Source organism: Pelobates fuscus, chromosome 8 (assembly GCF_036172605.1).
Source record: "Pelobates fuscus isolate aPelFus1 chromosome 8, aPelFus1.pri, whole genome shotgun sequence".
NCBI lineage: Eukaryota > Metazoa > Chordata > Amphibia > Anura > Pelobatidae > Pelobates > Pelobates fuscus.
In genome coordinates this window covers 116,416,006-116,441,519 of record NC_086324.1, presented here as the reverse complement: position 1 = coordinate 116,441,519, position 25,514 = coordinate 116,416,006, and the positions used below count along the sequence as shown (strand labels likewise).

The following is a 25,514-nucleotide window of genomic DNA, read 5'->3' as shown; positions in this document are numbered from 1 at the left end:
TCATGAGGAGATGCTGATTGGCCAGGGCTGTGCTTGAATCATGCTGGCTCTGCCCATGATCTGCCTCTTTGTCAGTCTCAGCAGACTGCTTGTTTTTCTGAGTCTAACAGCATGCAGAGTTACAGCTTCAGGCTTGAATACAGTAGGATTTGGCTATATTTATGGAGGCATGAGGGGCCCAGGGGGACTAGATGGTGGTGTTAACACTATAGGGTCAGGAATACATGTTTGTGTTCCTGACCCTATATTGATCCTTTAATGTTAGAGTTTACTCCAGTTGCTTTAGATGTTTGCACCTACCCATTGAGACTTAAATTAATATGTTTTCTTCAGTTATGATGATCCACCATCGGGAAGCATATTGCATAGTTTGTTAATGGTTTGGTGGCAGGTCTCTGAATGTTTGCTGGGTGACATGAAAATATAATTTCCCTTTCTTTCTGTCTGGGAGACAGCCACTAGAGGCAGTCTTAACCCAGTCTTAACATTGTAGTTTCTGAAAAACTGCAATGATTTACATTGGGGTTAAGGGTACAGGGACACTGTATTCAGATTACTTCAATGAGATGAAGTAGTCTGGATGCCTATAGTGCACCTTTAGAAAAAAAAATATGCCAGACTAGTTTATTCTTCCCATAAAGTAAAGGTGGGCCATAAAATATGCAAAAGAAGATACAATACAAATGTTATATAGGCAACACATCTGCTTTTATTCAATATTCTGGTATGATACCTGTAAGAAAAGAATCATGAAATATTGAAATAGTGGTATGGATATTTCTACATTAAACTCCCTAAGGACGGGTCTTTATTTACATTAATTTTATTTAATTGCTGTAGCACTTTATCCTGTGTTTATCAATCATATGTTTGCTGTAAGGCTTTTGTAAGCAAATCTACAGCTCTATATTCTTCTTTGCTATATACTGAAGAAAATTTTGAATTTCTGCCTTATCCTGATCCTCCTTAACCCCTTAAGGACGCATTATGGAAATTTTCCATCATGCTGATCCTACCCTTAAGGAGGCATGACGGAAAATTTCCGTCATGTAGTATTTCTCCAGTAGGGTTTATTACCTTGCTGGTAACATTTGATTCCTGGGGTTCCCCTCTCTCACCTGGGGCCAGAATTAGTGACCCCATACTGTCTGACGCTCTGTTTGCAGAGCTCAAAGTGAGTGCTGCAAACAAGCATTTAAATGGGGATTTAAATCCCCACTATTACAATTTGGTGTGATCAGGGTCAAATCAATGGAAACCTGGGGCTCCCCTCTATCAGCTGGGGACATTTTTAGTGACCCCAGCCTTTTTGATGAGCTACATGCAGTGCTGGAAGTCAGTGCGGCATGTATCTGCTTAAATAGGCATTTAAATACCTATTTCTAGATTGTAATGTAAACAGGGTTAAATCCTTGCTCACACCAGGAAACTCAGGTATCATTAGAAACCTGAGGCTCCCCTCTGTCAGCTGGGGTTATTTTTAATGTCCCCAGACTGACAGCTGAGCTGCATGCAGAGCTCAAAGTGAGATCAACATGCAGCTGTTTAAATGGGGATTTAAATCCCCATAGACAGCAATGCAGTGTGAGCAGGGTTAAATCCCTGCTCACACTAGAAACCCCAGGTATCATTAAAAACTTGGGGGTCCCCTCTGTCAGCTGGGGCCATTTTTAGTGGCCCCAGGCTTTTTGGTGAGCTGCATGCAGAGCTCAAAGTGAGGTCGGCAAGCAGCTCTTTTAATGGAGATTTAAATCCCCATAGACAGCAATGTAGTGTGAGCAGGGTTAAATCTCTGCTCACACAGGAAACTTAGGTATCAACAGATACCTGGGGCTTCCCTCTGTAAGCTGGGGACATGTTTAGTGGCCCCAGACTTTTTGATGAGCTGCATGCAGCGCTGAAAGTCAACACTGCATGTAGCCCTTTAAATCCACAAAGAACACTGCAGCTGAGCGATCAAGCTCAGCTACAGTCATTCTCTCAAGTGATCTGGGGCTTGGGAGACCACTAGGAGGGTCACCCTCTATATCCCAATGCCTTTTCAGTTGCCCAGCACAGATTGCATTGCATTGGGCATACTGTCTTTAATGTAAGAGATAGGAGACTGCAATACTGAAAACAGCCAGTAGATGGCAGCAACATACCACTGTCTGTTTTAGTTTAAAATCCCTTTACTAATATCAGTACTGATATTAGTAGAAGGAAACCTTTGGGATTAAGATTAAATTAAGGATTACAATTAAGGATTATTATTTGTTTTAGAATAAGTACTAGATTTATTATCAGGTTTTTTTATTGGGTTTTATTATTACATTTATGTTTAAGATTAGGTTTATAATTAATTGTAGTATTGGGATTATGTTTCAGATTAGGATTCAGATTATGGTTCAGATTAGGATTAGGGTCAGCAGGGGCATCCCTTGCTGAATAAAGCAAGGGAATTCCTCTGCTGACACCAGCAGGAGGAATCATTTTAACACTATTGCTAAAGGTAGGATTGAGATTAGGATTAAGGTTATAATTAGGGTTACACATGGGATTACGTTATGGGTTAGGATTGTGGTAAGGGTTTATGATTAGATTGAGGGTTAGATTTAGGATTAGGATTTGGTTTAGAATTAGGGCTTGGTTTAAGTTTACTACTTTCCAAAGATATACATATGAGGTATATTTGTACTGAGAAGATGTTGCTGAGTTCAGCTAAGATAATTTTATGACAGTGGGACACACAAAATTTAAAAAATAAGCATCAAAAATACTATGTGTATGTAAAAATAAAAATGAATACCACAAACTTGGAAACAAAATGGTAACAAAATGTCACTTCAATAAAGCTTATAATATTTTATGTGAGAGTCGCCATGGTGTCCACTTTTGCAAATGGTATGCATTGGTGGCGTAATTTAAATATATGAGCGACTAAAATGCCCCAAAATGAAACAAAGACCCATCGTCAGTTTGCCATAAAAAAAAAAAAAAAAAACTGGACTGAGCTGGGTATGATTTTAGCCCTGTATTTTCACAAAAAAAGGTATACAAAGGGGGTCATTTTGTACTGAGGAAATATAGCTGAGAATAATTTAGTGATTTAATTTACAGTAGCATATATCAAGTTTCCAAAATTAACCACTAAAATACAACATGTGTGTATAAAAATGCAAAAATAAAACAATATGATAACCTTTGAAAGAAATTGGTGCTAACATAACTGTATAATAAAGCTCAAAATATACCATATGACCTAGCCGTGGTGTCTACTTTCAAAAATGGTATGCATTTATGGGGTGATTTTAACTGTTAAACTATTACAATGCCCTAAAATGTGATATAGACACATCAAAGCCATTTATCAAAATTCTAATTGTAAAATCTTTAATGGGCAGGACTCTTTTAAGGCACTGTAGCATCACAGGATAGTGGCAAAGACATACATTGGGGGTATTGTTTTATTCAGAAGAGTTTTCTGAGCATAATTATGGGGTTTTTCTGGCACATACTAGACTTGAAAAATGACCCCAAAAAATGTATAATGTGTATGTAAAAAATGCTAAAAAATATATATTACCACAAAGTTTGACATAAACTGGTGAAAAAATGCCATCACATTAAGGCACAATATTCACCATATGAGATACACTGTAGTGTCTACTTTCACAAATGGTATGTCCTTGAGGGATAAATTCAACAGTCGAACTGCTACAATGCCCCAAAATGAGACTTGCCCCCATCAAATTCATCTATCAAAATTATCACTGTGAAAACTGAAATCGTCAGGTCTCTTTATGGCACTGTAACCTCACAGGATAGTGGCAAAGGCATAGATTGGAGGTATCATTTTACTCAGTAGATATGGCTGAACACAATATGGGGTTTTCTACAGCAGTAGTATGCATCAGCTTTATGAAATACACATTAAAAAACCTTGTTTTTGGGGGCGTGGCCTGGCCAGAGACCGAGCTGGACGTGCCTGAGTAGAGCTCCGGCCCCAACGCGCTGAATATAGCATACTTTAGCCTCAAAAACGGCAATTACCGACTCGCACACCAACCAAACCCCGACCATGGAGAAACGGAACCCCAAGAAACAATCCAAGAGGGGGACGGAGGGGGGAACATCGGTCCTGGACCTCATGACGGCCCACAAGATCGGGCCTGCCGAGCCCCAAGATGGCACCGGGCGGAGCCCTTCATCTCGGCCCCCTTCACCACACGAGGCCCAAGGGGGAGAGTGCCGTAAGGGGGAGACCACGCGCATATTGGAGCGCCTGGCTGAGGTGCAGACTTACCTCGCAGGCGAAATTGATAACTCCACAATGCTCCTCCGGAACGAAATTGCCGCGCTGGGCACGCGAACGGCCCGCCTTGAAGAGCGGCTGGAAACCACAACCAAGGCCCACAACATGGCAGTTACCACTATCAACGGGTTGGCGGCCCGCGTGGCGGAGGCGGAACTCGCCATTGAAGTCATGGCCAACAGGTCGCGGCGAAACAATCTCCGCATACGCGGCTTACCGGAGGGGGAGAAGGAGGGCACACTACCGGCCGTGTTAATGGCTATCTTTAAGCCCCTGCTGCCGGACCTCCCTGAGGAAAGATGACACATGGAAAGGGCGCACAGGGCCCTGCGAGCCAGAAGACCCGAGGTGAACCCCTCAAGAGATGTCATCGTTAGATTTTTATATTACCAAACCAAAGAGGCCTTGATGAGGAAGAGCAGGGAGGCCAGAATGGAGCACGAGGGGAAAGAAATTCAAATATACCAAGACCTGGCCCCAAGCACGCTCCAGCGACGGCGGGAGATGAGGCCTGTCACGGAGGCCCTACGCAAGGCGAATATCCTATACGCCTGGGGATTTCCCTTTCGATTGATGGCGTTCCGGGGAGGGAAAACCCACACCCTCACCCTCAGTGGAGAACCGAAGAGCTTCCTGGAGACCCTGGGCATCAATCCTAGCGGCAACCTGCCGGCGCCACGGCCGACAACCCACGACCTGGAAACTCTCCCGACCGAGTGGCAGGAGGTGGGAGCACGCCGGCGCTGACCTCGGAGCAGGGTATTGTACGGGGTGTTGGGGGACACAAGCCCTTCCAGGGGGGAACCGGGACAGCTTTGGGTGGTCACCACTGTTATTGCCATAGCGGCTAAGCCTTGCCGAGGGGGGGTCCTCCAGGTTTATTGGGAGGGGGTATCGGGGGCCCCGCCATCAACACATGGAAGGGACACAGTGGGGACATGGACTGGCTTCCCGGCCATCTTGTTACTTCCTTGGCGGGAAAGCGCACAACGACATGTCTTCAACTCACAGGGGGCAGAAGCGGGAGAGGGACAGTGGCCGGAAGGCACTGGCGTATTTGAGAGCCCCAAGCACCCAACCAGTTAAAGTTTATGTGTCTATTGCATATTTTTATGTTCTCTCTATTATATGCTACGTTTCATATGCGACTTGCAGGCCTCTTGCCACACCTGTGGACCCCACGGGGAGTATTACAGACTTCCCGACTGACTGCCATTGAGACAACCATTTCTAGGAGTGTGGGGTTACGGGCGGGTACACAAGTGTGACGAAGTGCCCTTCGCCACTTTGTCCTGGAGAGGCCTGCTTGCCTGCCTCCTCCCCTGCGACTATGGTCCTGGACTATATTGCACTGTAAACCCTGTATTCAGGCATATGGACTTGTATTAGACTGTCCTTTTTCCCTTTATCTATGCTGTAGGTTTGGACTACTAATATAACCTAACAGCCAGGAGATTTAGGCGAATATATTGCATAAGAATCACATTACTGGAGAATACAGCCGTTCGCATGATTTCATGCGAATTCTTTGTGCTCTGAATAGGTGGCCGCCATTTCGGGACTTTTCCACGTGTTCGCGGCCATCTTGCGTGCGAACAGCGGTGTTTGCCTGTGAACGCATGGAACTGAAATCGGAAGCACAAACAGGCGAATACCGCTAAGACCTCCAGACATCCAGAAATACGCACGGAAACTACCGAACGACCGGCCGTTCGGTAGTTATACTTAACTTAGTATGGGGATTCTAGCGACCACAAAGATGCGAATGGATGGCAAGAATTTCGTCTATTTTACCGTGCGAACGGAGACCGACCGCAAGGCCAAAACTCATGGAACTATTTTCGGCTAGTTGGTCTCTGCGGTCGGTCAAAACTTTGGAGCCCTGTATCTCCCGAACCATCCATCCGAATGGGCTGATTTTTGGACAGACTGCTCCCCTGAACAAGGGCTATTTGGGGATACCAGATTTAAAGCTGTACCCCCTGTTTTTGGGGTACATCCAGAACTTGGGTAAAATAATGTATGTTTTAATTGGGTTATGTGTTTATCTGAGGGGAGGAGACGTGGGGGTGTTACCATGCATGTGATTGGTCAATTTCATCCTCCCCCTGGGAGTGTCCTGTATGTACCTGATCCTAATAAAAAGCAGGCTGGGTGTTCCAGTCCTCAGACCTCTTCTGACCCTCAATACGTAGCCGTGTCTCGTTATTGGAGGGAACTGCTATATCACACTGGGGATTGCTATGCGCTGCATATTCCCCTGAGCTCTTAATCACTTAGCTCTTGTAAGAGCTTGTTCCGGATACGCTCTCCTGGAGGAGAGGTCTTCCCCACACGGTCCTGGAGGACAGAAGCCGATCCAGGGTGGAAGGAAGACGGCGCGGCTCCAGTTAAGCTACGGCGGTTGTGGAGCCTGCGGTGGTTGTGGTGTCGTCTGCAGTGCTTGGAGTCCTCTGAGAGCGCTAGGAGCATCCATCAACGGAGGGTACTCGGTCGGGGTACCCGGAGCTCCGTTACATTGGTGGCAGCGGTGGGATGGCGTCCTAGTGCGAGGAGAAGCAGCTCAGAGACACGGGTAACGTTTGGAGTTACAATTGAGGGCAACGCTAGCCATTGGGCAGCGCCCCTGGCTACAACAGGATGGCTTCCCTAGGGCGAGGAACAGCATCCTGGGAACACCCAGCAAAACTGGACTATTGGTATAGTCACGTACAGTTTGACGCTATGCTGAAGCGGCGGTTGGCTATCTACGGGCCCCTTCTAACCGAGGAAATGATACCAAGAATGAGGAGAGAACTGGCGGAGTATCTGCAGATGGAAGCAGAATATCGGGCAGTGAGGGCAAAGTATTCCGTCCCTGCGCCCCAACAACAGCGTGAGTTACAGGGGGCCGAAGGGGCCGTCCTTCCCCCCCAGCAGCCGTGTGTCCTACAGAGAGCGGAGACAGTTGGTCCCTCTCTACAGCAACAGGACCATGGTAAGGGAGTGGAGACAGGCGGTCTCCCTCTCCAGCGGCAGTGTGTACCCCAGGGGGCCGAAGGTGCCGTCCTTCCCCCCCAGCAGCCGTGTGTCCTACAGAGAGCAGAGACAGTTGGTCCCTCTCTACAGCAACAGGACCATGGTAAGGGAGTGGAGACAGGCGGTCTCCCTCTCCAGCGGCAGTGTGTACCCCAGGGGGCCGAAGGTGCCGTCCTTCCCCCCCAGCAGCAGTATGTCCTACAGAGAGCAGAGACAGTTGGTCCCTCTCTACAGCAACAGGACCATGGTAAGGGAGCGGAGACAGGCGGTCTCCCTCTCCAGCGGCAGTGTGGACCCCAGGGGGCCGAAGGTGCCGTTCTTCCCCCCCAGCAGCAGTGTGTCCTACAGAGAGCAGAGACAGTTGGTCCCTCTCTACAGCAACAGGACCATGGTAAGGGAGTGGAGACAGGCGGTCTCCCTCTCCAGCGGCAGCCTGTGTTTCCAGGAGAGGAGCACAGCACCCCCTCTCCCCAGCGGCAGCTTTCCCCAACAAGGGGAGACACCAATCCTCCAGACGGCGCAGATGGGACCGTGGTCTCTGTGCCTGACCTACAGGGATGCTGGACAGCCTTTCCAGATCCCCAACTACCCTCACCGGGACACCCAGAGGAGGGGGTAAGTACAAATTCCCCTCCCCAGCTAACTCCTAGCGTGGCACCAGGGTTAACGGAGGCGATGCTAACCCCTCCTGACGTCCAGGTTCCCTTAACTACTGAGCCGGATTATGGTCTCAGTACCCCAGCGGAAGAGCTGGCAGCTGGACAGAGCGCAGTCGGCCTCTGCCCTACCTTTGTCCCTGGTCCAGAGCCTGATGACCTGCAGGCTACCCCAGTAGAAGAGCTGGCAGCTGGGCAGAGTGCAGTCGGCCTCTGCCCTACCTTTTTCCCTGGTCCAGAGCCTGATGTCCTGCAGGCTACCCCAGCAGAAGAGCTGGCAGCTGGGCAGAGTGCAGTCGGCCTCTGCCCTACCTTTGTCCCTGGTCCAGAGCCTGATGTCCTGCAGGCTACCCCAGCAGAAGAGCTGGCATCTGGGCAGAGTGCAGTTGGCCTCTGCCCTTCAAGTACCCTCGGCATGTGGCCTCATTACCACAGCCAAATACCCAGGTGCAGTGACTGTGTGTTGTGGGTGGGCTGTTCCTGTACTTTGATGTTGTGGGGGGGCCACTCGGACATCTGTTTATTGTGGGTTGGTGGATCGACTAACGGAGGCACTGACCGACAGAAGGTCAGGTGCCTGGTTAGTCTTCCCCCCAAAGGGGAGATGTGTGACGAAGTGCCCTTCGCCACTTTGTCCTGGAGAGGCCTGCTTGCCTGCCTCCTCCCCTGCGACTATGGTCCTGGACTATATTGCACTGTAAACCCTGTATTCAGGCATATGGACTTGTATTAGACTGTCCTTTTTCCCTTTATCTATGCTGTAGGTTTGGACTACTAATATAACCTAACAGCCAGGAGATTTAGGCGAATATATTGCATAAGAATCACATTACTGGAGAATACAGCCGTTCGCATGATTTCATGCGAATTCTTTGTGCTCTGAATAGGTGGCCGCCATTTCGGGACTTTTCCACGTGTTCGCGGCCATCTTGCGTGCGAACAGCGGTGTTTGCCTGTGAACGCATGGAACTGAAATCGGAAGCACAAACAGGCGAATACCGCTAAGACCTCCAGACATCCAGAAATACGCACGGAAACTACCGAACGACCGGCCGTTCGGTAGTTATACTTAACTTAGTATGGGGATTCTAGCGACCACAAAGATGCGAATGGATGGCAAGAATTTCGTCTATTTTACCGTGCGAACGGAGACCGACCGCAAGGCCAAAACTCATGGAACTATTTTCGGCTAGTTGGTCTCTGCGGTCGGTCAAAACTTTGGAGCCCTGTATCTCCCGAACCATCCATCCGAATGGGCTGATTTTTGGACAGACTGCTCCCCTGAACAAGGGCTATTTGGGGATACCAGATTTAAAGCTGTACCCCCTGTTTTTGGGGTACATCCAGAACTTGGGTAAAATAATGTATGTTTTAATTGGGTTATGTGTTTATCTGAGGGGAGGAGACGTGGGGGTGTTACCATGCATGTGATTGGTCAATTTCATCCTCCCCCTGGGAGTGTCCTGTATGTACCTGATCCTAATAAAAAGCAGGCTGGGTGTTCCAGTCCTCAGACCTCTTCTGACCCTCAATACGTAGCCGTGTCTCGTTATTGGAGGGAACTGCTATATCACACTGGGGATTGCTATGCGCTGCATATTCCCCTGAGCTCTTAATCACTTAGCTCTTGTAAGAGCTTGTTCCGGATACGCTCTCCTGGAGGAGAGGTCTTCCCCACACGGTCCTGGAGGACAGAAGCCGATCCAGGGTGGAAGGAAGACGGCGCGGCTCCAGTTAAGCTACGGCGGTTGTGGAGCCTGCGGTGGTTGTGGTGTCGTCTGCAGTGCTTGGAGTCCTCTGAGAGCGCTAGGAGCATCCATCAACGGAGGGTACTCGGTCGGGGTACCCGGAGCTCCGTTACAACAAGGATCACTGGAGCGGGACCCTGGGCGCCCCAAAAACGGTGCTTGATGAGCCGGCCAAGATAGGAGGCACCCATACAGTGTTCCCAAAGGGGGAGCGGGCACTCAGCTAGCGGGGGGAAGGGAGCTTCCATAGCTAGCCTTGCGTCATGGGGGAGACCGCCACAAGACATTTATTACTCAAAGGGGGGGGGGGTAAGCTACATACACTACAAATAGGGAACTTCAAAAAAAAAGGGGGGGGGGGAATTAAAACAAACCATTTTTAAAAGAATACTAAGAAACACAACCAACACTCATGACCTCACAGTTATAACGAAATATAAAAAAAAAAAAAAAGGGGGGGAAAATATCAAAAAAGAAAAATAATATATAAAAATATTTATTTAAAAAAAAAAAAGAAATAATACTATAGAAGTGGACAAGTAAGGAAACAACGCCGTACAGAATACCACCACAAAACGGTCAGTGCACACACCACACATCTCCACACCTAACAGAGGCCCATGCGCAACACTGCTCACCAAACCATGAGAGACCCCTGCAATCACGTACTTTAACGCGCCGCTGACCTGGCACTCACTAAAGGGGTCACACCAGGGTTAGGCCTCGCAAGGAGAGACACATAATTCCATGATTCCCCCCCCGCAAACGGAATGAAACATAGCACCCCCAGGCGGGAGGGGTGGGTCGGGGAGGGCGGCTCAGGCTCAGGGGAGGCAGACGGGAGAGAAGTGCAACAGATACCCCCATTATGCCCCCGTGCAAAACAAACCCTTACACATGGGTTAGAGGTACCGCAAAGTTAGGATGATGTTATTCTTGAATACTATGTTGTTAAATGATTTCCCAGCATATTTACTGTTAGCCTGAGAATTGGTGTCTAACAGCCGTCACCTCAAGCACAACAGCGCGTACAGGGGAGGGCTCACAAACCTGTTTCTCTTCCAAGCACTGGACGCGGACGAGAGGCAGGGGCTTGACCCCAATGACAGTCTGGCGGAGGGTAAGACCAGACGCTGTAGGTGGAGCGTGGGAGGTGCTCCATGTCTTTTCTACTTTCTTTCACTTTTTCTTTTCTTTCTTTCTCTCCCCTCCTTCTCCCCTTCTTGTTCACTAACCCAGGGGGCGGCGGGGGGGACACAGAGGAGAGGGGCGCGACAGACGCGCGAGTGGGCGTGGACTATAGCAGATAGAGCTGAGAGGACTACTGACTGTTAAACTCACATCACTGAATGTAAAGGGCCTAAACTCCCCGAATAAAAGGCGCCTACTATTTAGAGAACTCAAACGGATGGGAACTTACATAGCTTTTATTCAAGAAATGCACTTACCGAGACAGGCTAAATTTCCACTCCTACAGCTCAACATACGAGGCCAGGACGTTGCGCAAACGTAACGGGGTAGCGATCCTTATAAGGAACAGCTGCCCCGTTAGAGTCCTGTCCACCGAATCAGACCCAGAGGGGAGATACGTTATCGTGTCGGGCACCTTACTGTCCCATCACATTCATTTAATCAACCTCTACGCACCAAACCACCCAGAAGCAGCTTTCTGGGAGAAGCTGCGGACCAAAATCCAAGCCCTACACCACGGTGTGATCATCGTGTAGGAGATATGAATGCTACGCCCAGCCCGGCGGTAGACAGGCGGGCAGGCAGCAGCATACAGCGGTCCCAGGGGAGGGGGAGCCAGGATACACAACGGTTCATGAAGGAGGCGGGGTTGGTGGATATTTGGAGAGCACATCATCCGGGTACAAGGGACTACACGTTCTTCTCGGCCCCACATGGATCTTACTCTAGAATAGACATGTTCCTGGTAAACAGTAGGAGCCTACCAAGGATAACTAATACGGACATTGGGTCCATTTCGTGGTCGGATCATGCAGACATCTCAATGACACTGGGGAGATTGAGCGAGGCGACCCCGTGGACGTGGAGACTTAATGCCTCCCTCTTAAAAGACCAGACTATAGCCTCCCAGATCAGAACAGAGCTCACTAGCTTCTTTGAGACCAATATCACCCCAGACGTGACATTAGCGACAGTCTGGGCAGCCCACGAGACAGTCATTAGAGGCACCCTTATAAAATTAGCAACAGCCAAAAATAAACTAAAGTTCAGGGAACTAGAGGTACTACTGACTGACCTGAAGAGGGCGGAACAGCAACACCAGAGCAGCCCAAATGACCTAAATGAGGGACGACTTAAGGAGCTGAGGCTGGCAATACGTCGGCTACTACTCGACGACACGGCCAAATCTATCAGGTGGTCCAAAAGGACCTTCTACGAACACGCAAACAAAATGGACACACTCTTAGTGAGAGTTCTAAAACCCAGACAGAGAGGGGGCCACATCACATCCATTAAACACAATGACGGAACGACCAAAACTAGTCCCCATGACATAGCGGAGGTCTTCACAGACTACTATAAAACCCTTTACAACCACACACCGGGCTCAGAGTTGAGAACGGCAGAGGATGAGGCACTGGCAAAAAAGTTCCTGGCGGACCTGGGGCTGCCCAGGCTAGCGCAGGAGGGAGTGGAGGCACTAGGGGCGGAAATCACACCGGAAGAGGTAGCGCAGGCCATAGCGGCCCTGAAGGGGAATAAAGCTCCCGGACCAGACGGCTTCGATGGCAGCTACTATAAAGAATTCAGAGACGAACTAGCGCCCCAACTAGCTGTCAGGATCGGGACAGGGATCCAACACGCAGAGTACAAACAGTAGCCAGATACGTATACCGGACCTTAGAATGGCCGGACTAACGTAAGTAGTACAGTATAGAATGGTCAAAGACAAGCCGAGGTCGAGGGTAACAGAAGACAGGTAAGCGAGAGACAAGCCGAATCAAGGGTAACAGAGATAAGCAGAGTAAGGTAAACAAGCCGGGTCAAAACCAAAAGGGATAATAGAATACACAAGCACTGAGTGACTAGAACAAGCTAGAACCACGACAGGGCAATGAGCTAATGAAAGAAGCTCTGTTAAATACCCTGTTCAGAGCAGTAACCACGCCTCCGAGGCGTCCTGATTGGTCCTGCAGCAATTGAGTGACAGGTCGTTCCGGAGGAGTGTCCTGATGACAACTTCCTGCCTAGATGCTGTAAAAGGCAGTCACTCCCTCGCGGCCGGCCTTGCATGACCGGATAGACCGTGGGGAAGGGAGCCATCAGGCCGTCTGGATGAAGGAACAGCTAAGTCTCTACCTCTTTCGGAGGTAGAGACCACAGGTACCCTGACACTAGCTACCCTATTTAACGAGTTTAGAACAGGGGGTACCCCAGAACGGGACATGGCACTAGCAACCATAGTCTTGCTGCCCAAACCGGACAAAGACCCAAGCATCCCTAGCAGTTATAGACCAATCTCACTGATTAACCATGACATGAAAATCCTGGCTAAAATCCAGGCGACCAGACTAAACCCATTTTTAGCTACGCTGGTGGACGCAGACCAGGTGGGGTTCGTGCAGGGCAGACAACTATTTGAGAACACCCGACGGAACATTGACATAATTTGGAAACAGAAAACTACACACGTCCAGACCCTACTGGTCTCCTTAGACGCTGAAAAAGCGTTCGATAGGGTCACATGGACATACCTGTTCACACTCCTGTCCCACATGGGATTCCCCGAGCAGGCCATAACACTGATCAAAGCCATGTACACCAACGTGCGAGCACAGGTCAAAATTTCAGGTGCCCCACCACAACCGTTCAAACTATTCAATGGCACCAGACAGGGGTGCCCACTGTCCCCGCTCCTTTTTGTGCTTTCCCTGGAGCCCCTTCTCCAAGCCCTTAGACATCACCCAGACATCCGGGGGGTACGGGTGGGAGGCAGGGAATTCCTGGTGTCGGCGTACGCGGATGATGTGCTCCTGGCTCTCACTGACCCCGTCAACTCAATGAGGGCCCTGCAGGGAGTCCTGGAGGCCTATGGAGCTGTCTCAGGATACAGAGCCAACATGACCAAATCCAGCGCCCTCCCCATAGAGATCCCAGAAGGGGAGCTGGCAGTGCTCCGAAGGGCGCACCATATAAGCATTGAACGCCAGGCGATCAAATATCTGGGCATTAAACTGACAGCAGCACCCGACCACCTGTACTCCCAGAACTATACGCCGCTCCTGAGACAGCTCATCAGGGAACTAGAGACTTGGACTGACAGGCCCATTTCCTGGATAGGGAGGATCCATGCGGTCAAAATGAATATCCTGCCTAGGATACTGTTTTATTTCCAGTCTCTGCCCATTCACGTCTCCAAGACACATCTAGCACCTTTGCAACAAGCCATAGGTAACTTCGTGTGGCAAAACAAACGCCACAGGATATCAAGACAATTATTGCACAGGCCAAAAAACAGAGGTGGACTGGGCTTGCCCAATCTGTTCAGATAATATATGGCGACACAATTGTCGCAGGTAGCCCTATGGCATTCCCCACCCGGAGAGAGGAAATGGGTGGACTTGGAGGCATTGATGGTGGGGGCTGACATACCACAGCTGCTCATCTGGGTCCCCAAGGACCACAGACCGATCATTAGATCGACTTGCCCAGCTATCCTGAACTCTATACATGTTTGGGACAGAGCACAACAGCAATACGGGCTGGCTTCGGCACCGTCACCCCTGATGCCGTACCTACGAAACAGAGCATTCCCTCTGGGTATGGCAGCGCGCAACTTTAGAAACCTAGAGAGAATAGGTCTACAGCACATACACCAGCTGGTGCAGGACGCGGGGGTAGTGACTTTTGACACCTTGCATGCAAAGGGGACACCTCACCCCTGCGGATTTCTTCCGCTACCTACAAATTAAAGATTTTGTAAAGCATACATGGGTCCGAACAGCGGCCCTAAAGCCCATGACATTCTTCGAACAAATCTGCTGTCAGGACCATATACCTAGGGGACTGATAACGCGACTGTACGCCCACCTCTGCTCGGCCACAAGTGACGGAGGAGAGCTGACTTACACGAACCACTGGGAGAGGGACCTAGGGGAGCAGCTCTAAGGGATAGAGTGGCAGGAGATATGGGAGGCCAACCACAAATCCTCAGTATGCGTAACGTTCCAAGAGCAAGCAATCAAGACAATGCTCCGCTGGTACACAACCCCAGTTAAACTATACCAAATGAAAAAGAGCACCACTGACGTATGCTGGAGAGGGTGTGGTGAAAAAGGGACGTATATCCACATGTGGTGGGAATGCCCCCTGATAGCGAGTTTTTGGCAACAAATTAAAGACCTCCTGACCCAGATACTGAACAGGGCACCCCCCCTAGACCCGTGGGTATACCTACTTAGCAGGACAATAGATGGGTGGACTAGACACGAACAAAAACTCATGCATAACATAACTCTAGCAGCCAGGAAAATATGGGCCCCCTGGGAAGATAGCCCCTGGGGATCAATCATTTAGCAGCCCTGGGGACCATGGTTCAAAGGATTGACCGGACAATACTCCTCGACGCCCCCCCCCCCCCTTTCCCTCATCCCCCCCTTCTTTCTCTTTCTTCTAGTACCACCGGATCCATCTTTCCTATCCCTTTATGCAACACTGTTATCTTCCTATCTCTACCTGCCTAGCTAAATTCTGACACTATGCAGCTACATAGGCCTGAGAGATCAGATAAGACTAAAACACATGGTACAGGGGGGAAAGGCGGCCACCGCAAGCTTATATAAGTTACATCTGTCGCAAATTACACTCAAGATCTGTAGGCCCCATGTGCCAACCAATTGGATGTAGGTCCTTAGGGTGCAATGCGACACACAGGAGACTCTGACCACCAAGACTCACTGGAAGATTGATACGATCCTGGATCTAGCAAACCAAGAGACCACATACCTCTTCTTCATTTTTTCTCTTTCTGATATCCTGTCTTTCTTCCTGTCCTTTCTTCTCGCAAGCACTCTAGACGTGCACCCCGGCAGGAGGAGGGGACTGGCAGGAATCCAGCCAACATAAACAAATGGATACTGTTAACTGTCCCAAGCTAGTAAAGGCTCCATGCAAGGGCTGGTGTAATCGTTATGTAACGAAGGAATGTACCGTAATCACTGGTAACTGTGTAAACACCTTTCTTCAAGCCTACGGCAGGGGCGTATTAGCCGCGAGGCAAACAAGGCATTTGCCTTGGGCGGCATTTTCCAGGGGGCGGCAAAAAAAGCCGCCCCCAAACGCCCAGGGCAAATGCCTTGTTAGCCTTGCGGCTAACTGACATGCTGTCTGGGCGGTCTGCTGGGCAGTGCTGGCGGGCGGGCAGCCGGCGAGGGAGCACTTCCTCTGAGCTGTCTGCTCAGCTCCCTCGCGCGCCGCACAGTGAGGCTGGGAGCCGGAATATGATGTCATATTCCGGCTCCGCCTCCCAGCCTCACTGTGCGGCGCGTGAGGGAGCTGAGCAGACAGCTCAGAGGAAGTGCTCCCTCGCCGGCCGCCCGCCCGCCCGCCAGCACTGCCCAGCAGCCACTGGACCACCAGGGAGAAATAGGAACCCCCCAGCATTCCCAAAGGTAAGGAGGCTGGGGGGGTAAATTAAAAAAAAAAAAAAAAAGTGTTAAATATGTGAGTAAGTGTGTATGTCTGTTAGTGTGTGTGTGTGTGTGTGTGTGTGTGTCTGTTAGTGTGGGTGTGTGTGTCTGTCTGTTAGTGTGTGTGTGTGTCTGTCTGTTAGTGTGTGTGTGTGAATGTCTGTTAGTGTGTGTGTGTGAATGTCTGTTAGTGTGTGTGTGTGAATGTCTGTTAGTGTGTGTGTGTGTATGTCAGTGTGTGTCTGTTAGTGTGTGTGTGTGTGTGTGTGTGTGTATGTCTGTTAGTGTGTGTCTGTTAGTGTGTGTGTGTATGTCTGTTAGTTTGTATGTCTGTTAGTGTGTGTGTATGTATGTCTGTTAGTGTGTGTCTGTTAGTGCGTGTGTGTGTGTGTCTGTTAGTGTGAGTGTGTGTGTCTGTTAGTGTGAGTGTGTGTGTATCTGCTAGTGAGTGTGTGTCTGTTAGTGAGTGTGAGTGTGTCTGTTAGTGTGCGTGTGTTTCTGTTAGCGAGTGTGTGTTTCTGTTAGCTAGTGTATGCGTATCTGTAAGTGAATGTGTGTGTGTGTATTTAGAAGGCGGGGCGGGGGAAGGGTGGGGGTGGTGCGGGCGGGGGGAAGGGTTGGATGGGGGTGGGGCGGGCGGGAGGGGGGCGCCTGAGTTTTGTCCTGCCTAGGGCAGCACAAAACCAGGATACACCACTGGCCTACGGTCGTTAAATGTAACTAGCTAACGCAGTCAGATCCTCGAATCACTGCCACTGTAAATAGTTAATGTAGATTAGAAAACCCAGAAAAACCCTGATGACATTGCAAATCACTGTAATAATCACTGTAATAATGACACAGCTTGTCTTTCTTACAATTGTATTAATTTTCTATTTTGTTTTCTAAACATTCTGTAATCCACATGTGTCACTTTATTGCATGTCTATCAGTGCAAAAATAAAGAATTTAAAAAACAAAACAAAAAAAACCTTGTTTTATGTGTGTATTTTAGAAATCTGAAAAAAAAACACAGTTTTACTACACTATATAGCAGAGATTCGTTGGCGAAATGGCTACATAAAATGTGTAAGAATACCCTTAGGTAAATAGCCTGTGATGTGTGCTTTATATAAATATATACTTTTGTGCGGCAATTTTGCTTTCTGTGATTGCTATTAAGCTTACAAGACAAACATACCAAATTCTAAAAGAGCTCCACATTAAAATTGTATTTTACACCTTGTATTTTGTGACCTGTAACTTTCAAAATAAGCTGAAATCCTACACATATAATGTACTCTGAAAATCAGAACAACTAATTGAATATTTTTAAGACTTAAGCTGCACTTATACACACGTTATTATTGCCTGTACTGTGGAAAAAAACTATTTTTTTCTTTTTTTTGCATTTTTTTTTTTATAATAAATAAGAATTTATAAGGGGTTAATTAGCACACCCATTTTAGATTCCAATCGAACAACACTTTCACTTTTAACCTTCTAGGGCTAGGTACTTAAACTTTTTGGTATTGGCTTGGTTATGAGCTTTTCATTTTCTAGTTTAGTAGATCTATTTCCCTTTTGCAAGCCCTATTAGTATGCTTATGCTTGTTATTGGATGCTAATGACCCATCTGATTTAAAATGCTTTTAGTTAGACATGTAAGCCTGTAAAATGTAAAAATTTGATTTGCTGTATAAGTAAATTTTTGTCTAACTGCTTTTTCATGCATGTAACTTGTCCCACAGATTCTTAAGCATTTTATTTTTTTTATTTCATAACAGAGACTAATTCTATATGTTAATAAAGGAGACCATGGATTTGATAACAAGGAAATGGACATGAAGATGATATTTCGTGCTTTTGGGCCAGATTTTAAAAGAAACTATATTGCTGAACCGTTTGACAGCATTCACATTTATCCACTGATGTGTAAGCTTCTGGGTGTCTCTCCTGAACCCCACAATGGCTCATTAACATTTACACAGGATATGATTTTACAAAATGAAGATATTGCTGTATCAGACCAAGATAAATCAGGTAACAAGAAAAGTAAATAACGTAATGCTACATTTTGTTTTACTGAATTCCTTTTGTAATTAGTAATTCAGCAAGGTATGGACAATCCATACATATATACAAATTTATCAGAAGATCTATATATAAAAAGTACACTCCCACTTGACTCTAGTGCCAATAACAACTTAATGTCAATTACATTGTTATGAGGGATGCCATGTCATAGGAAGCCATGTTACCTTCAGGGATTAAAGGGACACTACAGTCACCTGAACAACTACAGCTTAACCCCTTAAGGACCAAACTTCTGGAATAAAAGGGAATCATGACATGTCACACATGTCATGTGTCCTTAAGGGGTTAATGTAGTTGTTCAGGTGAGATCTATAGCTCCCTGCAGGCAATCTAATGTAAACACTGTATTTTCAGAGAAAATACAGTGTTTACATTGATTGATAGGAATACCTCCAGTGATTGTCACTCAGACGGCCACCAGAGGGACTTCCTATCATGTATGGCCCTAAAAAGGCCATGTACACGTCAGACGTATTAAAATACGTCTGACGTGTGCAGGAGAGAGAAGGCACTGTGTGCGCGCCTTCTCTCTCCTGCCTGTCAGCAGAGGAGAGGGGGCGGGCAAAGACCGCTGTCAGTCAGCTCAGCTCGCGGCCGTGCACACCGCGCGTATGCGCGGTAGTGCGCTCAGGACTTCATAGGGCGACATGAATGCCGCCATATGAAGTATGTGCGCATGTGTGGCGAAGCCGCGCATGCGCACAAGGGAGCAATGATGCTTCCAAATGGAAGCGTCTGATTGCTCCCTGCTCGCGCCCGCCTATTTAGTCATTTTGACGAAATAGGGGGCGCGGCTTCACGAGGCTCCCGGCGCTGCAACCAGGTGAGTAAAAAGGGCTGGAGTGTCCCTTTAAGCCATTTTTGAATGATTTAACACTAATGAAAAACTCCTGGTTTGTCATTTTAGCCACTGATAGGCTGAAAGTGTCTGACTAATGTGAATTCTATGCATGTTGGGTGTCTATCATCAGCATTGCATGCTGGAGATGACCAATAGCAATATAGCCTATCGCTCCCCTGTGGGGACTGGATTTTTAAACTCCTGATGACATCATGGCACAGCACAAAAAAATTAAATAAAAGTGAATATATAGTTGTTTGCATAACTGCAAGATTAAAAAAAATGTGAATACAAGGGTATTTGTTATTCTTCCTTTTTGTAATGTTGTGTCCCAATAGTCAAATGCTGATGTTTTACCTCTATATTAATTAATCCATTCTAGTATCAAGAAACTATACAAAAAACTTCACACTAATCTTTGGAATTTATAAAGTACTGTGGCGGGACCGCCGGCTGTCCGTGAATTGCCCTCTTCTATATTTGTAGATTCCCCATTATAAAATGTGTGTTTCCCCATGTAGTTTTTTTTTACTTTTTAATATGCCTTTTGACTGCACGGGGGCACTCCGGCGCAAAGAGCTTGTGCGCCTCCCGAACGAGAACCACCCCGGTGGCCCATTAGAACATTTACACCAATTAATCAGAACGTTCGCACTTGCAACATAGGTGTGAAACTAATTTGCACAAGATATGTGGAATATCATTGGAAGAAGATACGAAAACAATATCAAAACACAAAAAATAAAATAATTTGTGTTTACACAAGATAATATATAGAACTTAACTCAATGAAAGCTTCCCTCGGCAACCTTCCCACACGGATGCCCAATCAAACAGGAATGTACAAAAAATCGGGGGATACAGCTGTTGTGACCTAAAAAACAATTAACAACACATAGTATAATAAAGTATTAGGCATGTATATAAACACGCTACTGGAAGCACTCACAGAATGGAAAAGGTCAAAGCGCCTTAAAGATGCCACCTTCGGTGTCCTCTACTCCAGGATTTAGAACGAATAAAATAAGAGGTTTTACAGGTTGTCACAGTTGCAAAGCATGAATTACGGCTTCTGTGACAGACCTCTCTGTCTTTTAAACTGCTTTATTTCTCCTTGGTTCGTCTGTTTGTTCGACTAATTCTTTGTCCGTACAGCCCATACGTTTATTCTTCATTTTACCGAATGAACTACCGAACAGCCGGCCACCCAGCATGGAAGTGTGGTTAACCTCTTGGCCTCATTAGAACGTTGTGGTTAACCGCAGACACCTCTTAATTGTCGAATGTAGGTTGGGTGGCAGTCATTCGTATAATGAACACGAGGCGGCGACCATCTCGGATATACAAATGCCCAACGATGTTCGTCGACGATTTAATGGAACTAAAAACGGATACTAGTTTGCACGAACACCGATGAAGCCGCCCACCTCCCTTCTCCTATTTCTCCATCACACGAACGCCGGTCTGTTCGGTACTTTTATGCACGAATGGACTTACCCCAGATAGCCATGCCATGGAGCCCATTCGTGTAACGAAAGACTATGTGAAAGACGTTAGCTCCATGGTGATTGAACTGTATGTATGTGATCTGACCGCCATTCGGTAATAATGTGCACTCAGATCTAAGCTATCTGGGCATATGTTAATTGTACCTAGTGCATTCGGTAGTTTTCCTATTATGTATTTTTATGTGTTTTCACTGTCATGTATAAAATGGAGTTTTGCCTCTATCCTTGGAGATAATTGGATTCCTTCCCAATTATCTCCAGGATAGAGAGGAGGATATTTTACAGCTAAAGGGGAGTGTTCATGCATGTAACACTGTGATTACTATTTTTGTCCACCTGGTGGAAGACCTGCATAAATACCGGGCGGTTAGCCCCATTAAACAAGTTCACTGCTTGACCCTCAATAGCCTTGGCTCGTACTTGGGGGGGATTTATTCGTATGGATTTACTGTTCGGCTGATTGGAGTATTCGTTAGCTGCCTTAGCATTCAGAAAGGGAACATCCTAAACGGCGTTAACCCTTAACCTAGCTTCTAAAAAATATCTCTCCTTGTAGTGTTCCTTTCCCTATTAGCATATTTTGATTTCTCTGTTAATGAGGACTCTTAACATACCGTTATGAGACTAAGTGAGGAAATATCATCACGACGCATGTGCAACTAAGCATTATACATACAGGGGAAGTGACATCTTTGGAACACATGGAAGTGTTCCGTGCAACGCAAAGTCACATCCGGGAATGGACAGAGCGAACAGCTGAGCGGTACGAGCGGCATCAAGCAGCTGAGAAACTTGATGGTAATTCCAATTACTGAACTGATCAGTAACACACAATATATAGGAGAGGAGACCTATATATTGGGATTGTGGGAGGGTGGAATTTAAGCTGGGTTTTCAAACTGCATCTGTATTGCACAAGTGATTTTTATTTTAGAATTGAAGCGATCCCTGAGGAAGTTCTATGATTAGAACGAAACGAGTAGAATCGTTGCCTTTTTATCAATAAATTATTTTCATATTTGGGTTCCTGCTTCCTTCGGTCAGTAGTTTAGAATTCCTATGTTCCCAAGAAGTGAGGTGGATGTCTATTGAACACCCCTAAAGGACTAGGGGTGGCATCTTTAAGGCGCTTTGACCTTTTCCATTCTGTGAGTGCTTCCAGTAGCGTGTTTTTTTTTACATTTTTTTATTTTTGCAGTGCATATAAATGTTACAAGCAGGCTTGAGGTGCCCTGAAAGCAGTCCTCAGGCAGTTCCCTCGCTGAACATGCGGGGTATACGATAAACAAGCACAATTTTATGGTATATTCAAGCTTAGGTAGTTAGATCAGTATAGCTTTGCCTTTAAGTGAAGGTATACAACACAAACAGGCTATGTCAATGCGCATTCTAGTCTAGCAATAGCATAGGTATTTTAACATTACTAATGTGTCTCCTTTAAGAGTATGGTTATCGCTCGGTTTAGGTAGTCACACTTAACCCACTGTAGTGCAATAGATAAGACAAATGGGAACACATAAAGATTTAAGAAAAACAGGCTGTTATTAGAAGCTAAAAGTAGTGCACAGAATCACACGTTAGGCTGCCAAATGTCATATATTATACAAAAGTGTGTCCATCTAGTGTGGGTCTGTGGGAAGATTGAACTGGCCAGACATATCGGGCTGTGCTAACCTGTGTTTTGCGTTACGGTCTGGAGCTTCGAGAGAGAGTCACCAAAAGCCTCAGGATGTATTGCCTCTGGAAAGTGTGTCCACATATCTGTGTGATATGCCCATGGTTGCGAGTAGCGGAGCACCAGAGACCCGGGATGGTATGTGAGCAGCTGCCCCTCTCAGCCCACTCCTTCTGCTGGGATGCACTTAGAGTCCGCTGATGGGCCTTGGAGTGCCGCAGCTGTACGGGTGCAGGTGTGGGTGCCGGTAAGAAGACCTGCATCTCGATGCCACTAACTCGGTTCCTCTTAGAGTCCAAGTTACCTCCACTTGTGGGAGCGCTGGGGGACCTGATGCTCTGCCGCCGTTTGCAGCGCCGGCACCTCCGTGGGTGTGGATGATGCTTCCAGGTCCGAACCCGTGTGGTCGTTGATACAAGCGCTGCGCCTGAGGGTGACACCTTCCTTCCCTGCTGCAGGCGGCCACGCTCGCCCCCGTCAGTCGGGAGTTGCGGTTTAATCTTGACACTCTCTTTGCACTCCCAGAGTTTCTCCCAAAAGCGGAGAAAAATTGCCTCTAAGCGTTGCAGGGTGTCTGTTGTCTCTTTGTGTGTAGGGCCTTGGCTGTGGTGCAGGCTGTGTGTGCTAATTGAGTCGGCATTCACCATCTTGAGTCACATGCATTGCGTGTGCAGCTGAGGACTCGATCCAAGCAGGTTCTCCAGACGCTTAATGGCAGACCGGGATAACCCTCACTGGTCCAAAGGGGAGGGGGTGGTAGGATGCAAGGAGGCTGTGGTACCTCTGCACGATCCCGTGAGCGGGGAGAGCGGCCGTCTCACCCCGGCTCTGAGAACGGTGGGCCTCAGGAGGGTATTTTGGGTCCCCAGGTGGTGATTAAGGCAAATCGGGTAGCGATGGGTTCGCCCTGGTGTCCCTTTCTTGCTGGTAGCCCTCCAGAAGGCAGACGGGTCAGGTTTTGGGGGTTATTTTCTCCTTATGTCACAAGTTTTCCAGGAGCTCAGTCTATGCACGTCTGCTCTGTCTGGGTGCTAGGCTCCGCCCCCCAGTAGCGTGTTTTTATACATGCCTAATACACTATGTGTTGTTAATTGTTTTTTAGGTCACAACAGCTGTATCCCCCTATTTTTTGCACATATCCAAAAATCACCCAAATTGGTTCAGGGGTTCGGGATTTCCATGGAAGTCATAATTTGACCGACCGCACATGAGGCTCCTGCCCAAAACAGTTGGGTCGGTCTAGTTCGGTCAGTAGTTTAGAATCCTAACAAACTACCGAACATATTCAAGAGTATTATACTGGAGCTTGTTCCCCTCATCCTGTCAAACGATCCCTTCTAGGTTGTGTAGAACCGAACGCAGACGATCCTGGAAGTCCATGGGTGTTTGGGAGTTTCAGTGTCCGAAAACAGTTCCATGAAGTCGACGACCAAACACGGCTGCCTGCATTCGTGGGAACAAGATGGCCATCACCTCGTGGTCGTTCATGCGAACAGCGGCCACCCAGATGAACACTTCGGTGGAAAGTGTTACAAACTGTCAATTAGGCTTGACAAGCTCCCGGGTGGTCTCTGGTTTGTGCGCCTGTTCGGTTCCCGAATTAAATATAAAATCCCACGAACCAAGTCTGTTCACATAGTTTTTAACCCCTTAAGGACCAAACTTCTGGAATAAAACAGAATCATGACATGTCACACATGTCATGTGTCCTTAAGGGGTTAAAGGGCCCATAGTCCTGAGGCAGGATGCTGGCAAGCAGGCCCCTCGAAAAACACGTGGCAGAGGCATTTCTGCCACAACGTTTATATTGCGACAAGTGTTCTTGAAGAGCTGCTTGCCTTGTATGAATCCGACTTGGTCTGCGTGGATTAGGTGTGTTAAGAAGGGGTTCAGTCTCCCTGCAAGTATTTTGGCTAATATTTTGCTGTCATAGTTGATTAGGGAGATGGGTCGTTACGCCTCAGGTAGTGTGTTATCTTTTCCTGGTTTAGGGATCAGGACTATATTGGCCCATGTCATGAGTACCTATTCGTTTTAAACTCTTTTATTATCAGTCAGTGGCAAAGGGCAACTATAGAAGTCACACCAGTACATATTGAGTTAGCCAAATATAAGATAATAACTTATCAGCGTACACTATATTTTTTTGATTAAAGGAATATCATAACGAAAAGTCAAACACAGAACAAAATAAAGCAAAACAAAGCATGCTCTCTTTCACTTGTCATTTACACATTTTAATTCCCTCAGGTAAGGTACCAGTACATAAATTCCAAAGTAGATTTGATTTAGGACTGGATAGATCTATCCAATGAGACAGTATAATATACCTGTTATTAGAATACTTGTTAGAATCTAACATTATCTCATTGTTGGTAGTTTCATACATGTGTGGGTTCCTAAAGAATAACATCCAATATGGCATTCATTATTCATTGTTGGGGGGCCAGAGATAGTTGTGTTCAATAAAAAAACTCGATTTGGTTTGGAAACCGTCTCTGTCTTCTTAACTGATATCCGGAATTCCGGAGAGGGAGGGGGTCGGTCTGCATCCATCAACCAGAGGGTCTTAGTCCCGTGTATAGCTGAATTTTCCCCAACAGGCTGGGATCACATGTCCGGCCACCTCCCACCAGTAGGTGGAGCACACAGGGGTTATATAAAGAGGTCAGGGACTCCGTGCCATCTTGCTTTACACCATAGTCCCTGACCTATTCCTCCCCTATGGATCTGCAGCTCTCCCCCTCATCCCTGTGCAGAACGCCGGGTCTGCATGGCGGCCGCCATCTTGCCGCAACGGCGTGCTCGCCACGGACCTCGGCGGTGAGAGGGACAGAAGAAGCCGCCGCAGTACTGGAACTCCGGCGCGAGGGCAGCGGGGGTGCCCCGGGGCAGGTGAGTACCCAGCTGAGCCGTGACAACACTTCCAGAGAACAACCTCAGGAGTTGTCTGGGGAAAATATGACTTCAAACTGAACTGTTGTGCTACTATTCCTGCCGTCTTATGGTTTCCTCTTATACGAGCACATGATATTATCT

General features: G+C 47.5%; 1 protein-coding gene across 1 annotated transcript in view; it reads left to right on the top strand.

The window, feature by feature from the left end:
• LOC134571292 (ectonucleotide pyrophosphatase/phosphodiesterase family member 7-like) overlaps positions 1 to 25,514 on the top strand; it is a 253,094-nt gene that overhangs the window by 190,716 nt on the left and 36,864 nt on the right. Inside the window, exon 4 of the mRNA XM_063429466.1 lies at positions 18,142 to 18,397. Within this exon, the coding sequence (XP_063285536.1) occupies positions 18,142 to 18,397 (256 nt within the window). The remainder of the gene's footprint in view (positions 1 to 18,141; positions 18,398 to 25,514) is intronic.